Source organism: Polistes dominula, unplaced genomic scaffold (assembly GCF_049000335.1).
Source record: "Polistes dominula isolate Pdom_NZ unplaced genomic scaffold, Pdom_raw_medaka contig_16, whole genome shotgun sequence".
Lineage (NCBI taxonomy): Eukaryota > Metazoa > Arthropoda > Insecta > Hymenoptera > Vespidae > Polistes > Polistes dominula.
The window spans coordinates 7,150,982-7,160,125 of NW_028301040.1; the positions used below are offsets into that span (position 1 = coordinate 7,150,982).

Below are 9,144 nucleotides of genomic sequence, written 5' to 3' on the forward strand. Positions count from 1 at the left end.
CAAACAGCTTTATAACTGTTAAGTAATGTTAATTTAATTTATGTTATAGTTATTTGAGACTGTATTGTTAAATTAGATTAATGTTAAGGATCAAAGATATAATAGTTTAATCAGATTTATTAGGATGGTATTATTTTTATTTAGTTATTTTTTTTGTTTAAAGTAAAGTTGATAACCCTGTTTTGCGCTATTTTTTTGTTTTGTTCTTCTACGATTTTACGATGTTACACGTGTTCAGTACCTCATGTTAAATATATCCGAAATTATTAAAGTAATCCTTTCTATTTTATCCCATATAACCACATAAATTAACAATAACCAATATAAAATATTTAACATTATTTAAAATTTTTCTTTCTACATTAGTTTGCTTGTTCGTCAAATTTTAAATAAATAATTTAATAAGCAATAATTACATAAGCCTCTTTATTGTTTTAGGTACGTACAAATAATTTTATTTAATATTGTTGAGCGCTAATTGATCTAAGCAGCTACAGCACACCTTGGAATAACATTTTATTTGTTCTATATTTTGGGGACACTTTTATACACAGTGATCGTTCTCCTTCTTATTTAAGCTCCGTGATCGTTTATGTGAATATTTTTTTTCATCATTTTAATAAAAACAATTTTTACAAGTATGCCGAAAACTAATTCCGAAAAGTATCGTGAATATCGGCAGAAAAAAGAACTTGGAATCTGTATAATATGTAATGTAATATATGTAGAATATATAATGTAAAATAATTTTTATAAACTTGGTAATAATATTATAATATATAAACCCTACAATTATCCTACTCCTGATACTCTGCATTCATCTCATTCTCTCGAAGCTTCCCTAGTAGCACAAAATATTGAATACATGTGTATTTGATATTAAAAAAACATTAAATCTCTTTTAATCTCTTTATAATATTAAATACATATTTATTCAATATTTTTCAATATTTTGTGCTACTAGGATCTGTTTGACACTAAATTTACCAGACCAGTTATTTTGACTGGTCGGACCATTTCAATTCAAAATATCTACTTCATGTAACATTTGATTTACGAAATGATGTTATGACTTTTGTAGGAATAAGTAGAGAATACATTTTATGAACTTAATTTTTTTTTATATCTATTAGTAACAAAAATAATTTTTATCATGGACACTTGTACCAGTCAAGATGACTGGTGCATGTTTCTATGAAGAAATTCTATGATATTGGGGTAGCTACCACAATGGATGGGTACTGTAATGTTTTACCGACACAGAAATATGATTTCGGGATAATCATGAGATCGATGCAGTACATATAGTGGCAAACTTTGTAAGTGCATGAGGCACAAACACTCTTGTTTCGAGTTTCGAGTTTTGGGAAAAAAACTGGACAATTACGCAAGCAAAATTGAAAGAGTTTCTTGAAATATAGTACACACGTGAGTTGTACGAAGGAAATTTTTGCCGAAAATTCGCAAATTGAAATAAAAACAGCATAACTCATTTCTCAACGTTGTTGTACCAATTCAATGGATGTACACTTACCGTTTATAAGAGCAAACCAGACAAAACATAAACATGTCAACATTGATAAAACTGCTAAGAAATTATCTGAAATTGTATCGTTTTATAATAGAACTAAATTTAGCGTCGATGTCTCTGATCAAATGGCACGAAAATATACCGTGAAATCAGGTTCCGAAAGGTGGCCACTTCAAGTCTTTTTTAATATTTTAGATTTAGCCGGAATAAATTGCTGGATATTGTACAAAAATACAACAGAAAATATCTCTCAGAAAGACTATCTATTTCGATCAGCAAAAGAACTTGCTTCAAAATATCAGACTTTAAGGCAAAAACCACACGAAGCTGGTATACCAACTACAAGTGGCATGGTTCCTGTACGAAAATGGTGTCAAATAAGATATCGCAATAACAATAAAACTACAAACATTTACAATACATGCAAAAAATGTGTATGTGGAAAGTGTACACACAGCAAAATCTACATATGTAGAAATTACGACCGACAAACTGTAAATAATTAAAAGTTTTGTTATTTAAAAATGTCTATATAAATCCATTTATCTATTAAAATTATTATTTTTAAACATTTTTTGTTATTTTTTAAGAGTAAATAAAGACTGGAAGCCTCAAAAAGCATTTTTTTTATACACCAGTCATTTTGACTGGTGTGGTAGAAATAGGTATACTGAAAGTGGTAGTATATCTAGTGTTAATATATAAATATATATTAAATATTTATTTTAGATTTAGAAAAAAATATTTTTCTTTAATGTTTTCTTAATATTTAGATTAGATCTAGATTAGATCTAGATTAGATCTGGAAAGAAATATTTTTTAAAAATGTTAATTCAATATTTATTTTAGATCTAGAAAGAAATATTTTTTTTTTCAAATATTAATTTAATATTTATTCCATATTACAGAAAAATATATTTTTTATGATATGAAATACATGTTAACTTAATATTGGAAATAAAATATATTCTTTTTGATATTTGAAATTTTTTTTTTTTATATTAAGAAGACATTTTGTGAGTTGCATCGACTTGTCGTGTCATCTGAAGATTGCATCATATTCAGCAAAAACGAGGCAAATCAATGCACAGTTACCAAAAAATATTGATAAAACATTTTATCAACGTTTTTTGGGTAACTATAGGGACATCGAAAACGGAGCAGTTCGATCATTGGTGGATTTACGTTCAATCTGAGCAAACGTTTATCGAGCGAACATCTTGAATCAGTGTCCTGTTTTATAGTATGTGTTACGTTTGTAAATTACTCTTCTCGCCGTACGTTACGCATACAACATGACAGCTCAAAAGTAAATAATATTTTTTTATGTAATAATATCATAATTGCATATTGTAATATTGTCTGACATATATTGTGTATATACTATAAACCAAAAAATATGTCCGAGAAGCGTTACCAAAAATATAAATTTATAAAGAAACAGATGACTTCGTCGTTTATTCAGAATCGGTGTGTCGACAAAATTATTGAGGAATCCAAAATTTTGCTAATTATTTCTGAAATAAATTCTACTCCTGTTTCCGATCTTAATATTAATAATTCATTTAATTTTGAAACTAATAGAAATAAACAAATAGATAATATTATTGCAAATAACAAAGATACTGCTTTTGCAAATTTAAGATTGCTCAACTTTTTAAAAGTATGGTCCTTAGAAAACAATATTAATCATACTCAATTGGGTAATTTATTAAAAGGTTTGAAGGACCCGGAATATAAAATTCCTCGTGATACTCGCACTTTATTAAAAACTGGACGATCGTCAAATATTGCATATTTTGTTTTATGAAAGTTTTTATCGAGTGTGAACTGCACAGATATTCGTTTTTTAATTAATAAACTGTTTTTCTAATCTGGCTAACATTTCACTTTAACTGAATAGTAACAATAAATAACTTTGCATTTGAATATTAATTATAAGATAAACAAGAAACTAAATAATATAAATCTAATAAAAATGTAATAAAAACAAAAAAAAAATATACAGATATACAAATTAGACTTGTTTCAAGATTGATAACTTGAAAAGTTTTTATTTATTGCACAAATTTTATATTCTTTTAATTAAGAATTAAATATATTTAAACGACCATTAGCTCGATATTATGTGAAATGAAATGTATGGAATACAAAATATGAAATACATTAATGAAGGAGGTGAGACGATGATGCGTAATTCAAAATATATATATAATAGATATATATATATATATATTTCTTTGACCTGTTTTTTCAGATTTACATATCGTTCGTAAGATTCGTTATATTGAGAATATAGTGTATTAGTAGTACATTTGCACTATTATCTAATTTTTTTGGTAAAATCCTTCACTCCTATCGCCATTTGACCAACGAAATATAGAAACCGACTTATCAGTTATTAATAATGAACCAAATCATGCAGAAAGCTAATAATCTATGATCTAAATTTCAGTAAATTTAATTTGAAAATTTTAATAATAATAATAATAATAATAATAATAATAATAATAATAATAATAATATAGCTTTATTCCTAATAGATATATTTTTTCTTGTTTAAAATGTTTTTTAATACTAATTGTAAGTAATATTATTAATATTATTTACAATTTTTCAATAATTTTGAATAAATGAATAATTGGATCCATATTGAGTTTATTAATTTTTAGTTAAATTATACATAACTGGGCCTATTATATTCTCAAAAAAAAATAAGATTTGAATTATTTCTGCTTTATAGGAAAAAGAAGAATTATGGATATCAGAAGAAGAACTTTGTACGGAAGGAAGTAGCGATGAAGAGGATAGTAAAACATGTTCGAAATTATCCTGTAGAACTAATAGGAACCATGATTCACGTAATTCATCGTCCAGTGGAAGACATCATTGAGTTGTAGCGGATAATATGAAAGAAATTTCCGAACAATATAATGGCAATTCTGAAATTAAAAATGCGATGCTTTCGACAGAAATAATCAATTCGTCTAAAGTAGATATGCCAAATACACAATCGAATTGTTCGATAGAATCGAAAATGAATGTTTCAATGACGGATGATACGTCGTGTTCAGATGTGACACAAGATGAGAAAGAAGGAGAAAGTTTTAAAGACTGTGAAATATCGTGAAAAGTTAATAGAGGTACCATCAGGTTATTTAATACAGGTGCAAAGGCTGCTACCACGAAACTCGAAAAACCGTAACATTGAATTTTTCATCGGAGATAATATTTTTTAGGATTTAATCTTGTTAACAATCATATATATATATATATTTATTATTATCAATTCTTGCGTCTTAATTTCGACGATAATTATTTCGTATAAAATTTAAATTTTTCCCACAAATAAATCGTGACATTGCGAAAGTATATGTCCTTGACTTTTGATTGGGCAGCTTACATTTAATGTAATCCAATCAAAATCTTTTAAAGCACATCGCATGTGATTTTTAACTTTTGAAATTACATTTAGCTTCGCTTTATTTCTTAGTTTTTATTTGTAAATACAAATGTTAGTATATTGTGTATACTCTTGTTTTGATAAAAGATATATCGACGAAAGAAATGCAAGAGGAAATAACTGAATTAAAGGAATTAACGCAATTAAATTATCAACGAAAATGTGAATTTTTCGCGCGTTTACGAGAAAATCTTCAAATTAAAGGTAATTAAAGTTATGCAAAATTAATTGCAAATGTTTTCTTGAAATTCTGATCTTTTGTTACAAGATGATCAAGATAACATCGGGAAAACATATCTTAGAAATAATATTGATAAATGCCAATTGAACAACATTAGTACAATAAATGAGGAGTTGAAAAAAGAATTATTGAAGATAGAGAATTTGGATACTGCTATCAAAAAATTTGATAATAATATAGAAGTAAATATTTTTTGCAACTTTGAATATATTAAACATACTCACTTCAATAAGTAAATTGTTGTAAGTAAAACGAAGTATATTTAAGATGATTCTTAACATAGACAGAGATGAAAGAAACATTATTATGTCAATACAAAAATCGTGAAAGATTGAAAGAGATATTAAAGAACCGTTTATTTTGAGAGTGGTGCTCATGTTTTGTACAATTTAAAATTGGTCGGTAAAAGAAATTGAGTAATCATTGATATGAAAACCTTTAATTTTTTCGAAACAAGAGAAAATAGACTTACACCACTTTCAAAATAAATTGTCCAAATATTGAGGAGACCTGAAAGTAATGTCATTTTTTTACATTAAATTCAAGCATGCCGTTGAAGTACACAATGAGCTGATAAATAATAATGCAATTGATACGCGCAGAAACGACATTATTTTTCGGTCCTCCTCACAATAGGTACTACAAAATGGTGTTACACATAAACATTGTAAAAAGCCTATAAAACATATGCTATTACCATCAAATACAAGTAATACAAATTTAATAAATGCTTCAGTTAACCATTTATCAACAATAAATACTTTACAAAATGTACATAAAAACATTCTAATTGAATTATTACAAGATTCAAAAATAATTATAGCTTCATTAACTGACGGTAATGAAAAAAGACAAATAACAGCGGCTTCTAAAGAAATAATATACATTTGAAATCTTATATATGCATATACATATATTATATCTTATATAAAATGAATATCTTGTATTTTCTGCTATTTATAGAAAAATTAAAAGTTGAAAATTTGAAGTTAAATAGATAATATAAACTTATGATTCAGTCATTTACAGGCAACAAAAATTACTTCCATGTTTATATTTTTTTCAAATAATAGTACCAAAGTGCTTCAATGATGTTAAATTTTTTTCATATGTAATACTGAGCTTAACAAAATCTTGTATGGCTATTAAATATTGTATAAAACTTAATTAATTTTCTGGAATGAATCGTTTTGACCTGTAAATGGCCCAATTAATTCATCGTTATGACAATACATTCATATTCTGTATGAATATTTTGCAACTATGTAATTTAATAAATTTAAAATGAATCACGTGCCTCTATCTCAAATATGTAGTAATAAAGATAACTACATAACAAATATATTAACCGATAATGTTATTAACTTAATGCTGGAGAATCTTATAAAACGTGATTAATTGCTTATGAATTAATTTTATCAAAAATCAACTCGTAGGATATAATTATATTTACAGTATATTTATAAAAACATATATATTATTTCTAAACATTAGAAAATCACAAATTTCTATCGTTATCTTTATTGCAAATTATCCTTGAAAACAGTGAAAAATCATAAAAATAAACAATTACGAAAAAGATGACAATGTATGATTCACATTTTACAAGATTCTACTCAAATTATAATTCATTAATTCATTGCCAACTATGTGGACTTTATCAGACTATACACTTTCCATCGCCAATGGAATATAATTAAACACAATATATACAATTCCACACTATTCGGTAATGTGTCAAATATATAATATTTCCTTAATTTCAATTTCTTCTATATATAACTTTCAATGCATTATTTTATTAAGTCTTTCTTTTTGTTTTTATCCGAAACCGTGTATTTGTCATAACTTTTGGTGGGATCGAAAGATTCCAATCTGCTGACAAGAAATATATGCTTATTTCTTTAGTATCATGACAAGATTCTACTCGAATTATAATTCATTAACACATTGCCAACTATGTGGACTTTATCAGACTATACACTTTCCATCGCCAATGGAATATAATTAAACACAATATATACAATTCCACACTATTCGGTAATGTGTCAAATATATAATATTTCCTTAATTTCAATTTCTTCTATATATAACTTTCAATGCATTATTTTATTAAGTCTTTCTTTTTGTTTTTATCCGAAACCGTGTATTTGTCATAACTTTTGGTGGGATCGAAAGGTTCCCATCTGCTGGCAGGAAATATATGCTTATTTCTTTCATACCATGACCTAAAATAAACATAACAATAATCATTATTATTTCATCATTACTTACATTCAAAACATTTAGTTTATTATTACATATAAAATAACATTCAATTTATATATGGTGAACAAATATACTACTAAGAAAAAAACTTACCTTAATAAAACCTTGCCAGCATGCGACTCTTCAGTTTCAACAGATGCATCATGCATAACTCTGATATCATCGTGAACGTCAAATGTAAAAAGTGGTCCACTCTTGCCTCTCGCCTGTAACAAGAAAAAAATATATAGAACATTTTCTCAATACTTAACGTATAACATATATTAGTATATGTTAAAAGATATATATAAAGATCGTGACAGTAAATACCTTGGTGACAATGAAGTCATAAAAAGTATAATGATGCGGTAAGATAAGATCCTCTTTGACATACATCAATTGATCTGCCATTACAGTTTTAAGTTCACTAAATTCTCGCCTTAAAACTTCCAGACATCTTTGAAGTAGTTGATAAATCGAATTACCTGTAAATAATAATAACTAATATTGACTAATATGAATTTTTACTGATTTTATACAAATATTTAAAATTAACGCATACAAAACTATGATATTACAAATACTTTCTACTACTTACCTTTCTTCATAATGACACTACGTCTATGACCAGATCCATCCCAATAACTGAAAGTTATTTCTATTTCTTCTTCCTTTAACGCATTTTGTTTTTGCGCCCATTCTTGTCGCAGTTCTTCTCTTAATCTATTTTCTTCTTCTTCTCTTTCTCTATCCGGCAAAAAGCTTGTATCCACATCAGGATTCTTCTTAATTCTTTTAACAATTGGACCATTAATCTCATTCTTTGACTTTTCAAACTTATCAGAATTTCCATCTGATTCATCGTCTAATTCTTCAGATTCTTCATCCAAATTAAACGATAAGGCTTGTATTTGTCGTTTCTGTTTATTTTTCTCTGCTTGCTTTGCAGCTAGTGCTCTTTCCTTCTCTTGTTCCTTTTCTTGTTCTTTTTGGGCAAGTTTTCTTTCGCGTTCCTTCACTATGTTTTCTTGTTTAGCTTTCATTTCATTCAAGGTAACAAGACCGATGGTAGATGTTTTCAATTGCTGTTCCACTGCATTGTAATGAGTGGCAAATTTGTTTTCTATATTATGAATTTTCAGATCATCTTCTATTTTCTTTTTTCTCAATTCTATTTCCTGCTGTGCAATCTCACGTTTTTTCATGAGTTGCATGGCACGACCAGCTTCACTGGCAGCTCCTTTATAGTGAGCCATTTTTCTTTACAAAAATATATTTGTGTATAAAATAACAAAATTCTTTTTATATCAAAGTCTTTATAACCTTAAAGATTTATGATACTTTTGTTTTTCTGTTATACTAAAGACATTAGTTGCCTTAAACAGATTCACTGTATTTTTTATTTACGCTAAATAAATAAAAAATAATTTTAGCACAGTTTAATTCGACAATAATAGTATTACTTTGTTATAAAAACAAATCCAAAATATTCCTTCCTTTATATAAACGTAAATGTAGATCTAAAGAAGAACAGAAATTATATGTGACTAACAGAGGGAAGAACCCAGTGATCCCAGAGATTTTAGTTCGTCTGATCGACACAGGGGCGTAAAATTATCGTACGCGGCAGAAAATTATCGTACGAATGGGATCGCTGGAAGA

The 9,144-nt window shown here is 27.0% G+C and overlaps 1 protein-coding gene, 1 long non-coding RNA gene and 1 pseudogene across 3 annotated transcripts; 2 read left to right on the forward strand and 1 right to left on the reverse strand.

The window, feature by feature from the left end:
* The first annotated feature begins 27 nt into the window (after positions 1 to 27).
* On the forward strand, positions 28 to 748 carry LOC107070573 (uncharacterized). The gene is made up of 2 exons (XR_001476288.2): positions 28 to 271; positions 439 to 748. It is a non-coding gene; the product is annotated as an uncharacterized LOC107070573 (long non-coding RNA).
* Positions 749 to 1,518: 770 nt separating this feature from the next.
* Positions 1,519 to 6,995, forward strand: LOC149031831 (uncharacterized; annotated as a pseudogene). The gene is made up of 3 exons (XR_016177334.1): positions 1,519 to 1,965; positions 2,676 to 2,840; positions 4,275 to 6,995. The product of XR_016177334.1 is annotated as an uncharacterized LOC149031831 (transcript).
* Positions 4,795 to 9,025, reverse strand: LOC107070575 (protein FAM50 homolog). Its single transcript, XM_015328897.2, has 4 exons — positions 8,081 to 9,025; positions 7,813 to 7,967; positions 7,597 to 7,709; positions 4,795 to 7,463 (listed from the first exon to the last, which is right to left on the reverse strand). Exons 1-4 carry the CDS (start codon positions 8,736 to 8,738, stop codon positions 7,340 to 7,342), a joined length of 1,050 nt encoding a protein of 349 aa, XP_015184383.1. The 5' UTR covers positions 8,739 to 9,025; the 3' UTR covers positions 4,795 to 7,339.
* Positions 9,026 to 9,144: the final 119 nt, after the last annotated feature.

Excerpts from the sequence above, each read along its gene's own strand:
- LOC107070575 (XM_015328897.2), bottom strand. The coding sequence starts at position 8,738 with ATGGCTCACTATAAAGGAGCTGCCAGTGAAGCTGGTCGTGCCATGCAA. Across the intron at positions 7,968-8,080 it reads TAGTGTCATTATGAAGAAAG|GTAATTCGATTTATCAACTA; the intron begins GTAAGTAGTAGA and ends TATTATTTACAG. Across the intron at positions 7,464-7,596 it reads GCTGGCAAGGTTTTATTAAG|GTCATGGTATGAAAGAAATA; the intron begins GTAAGTTTTTTT and ends TGTTTATTTTAG.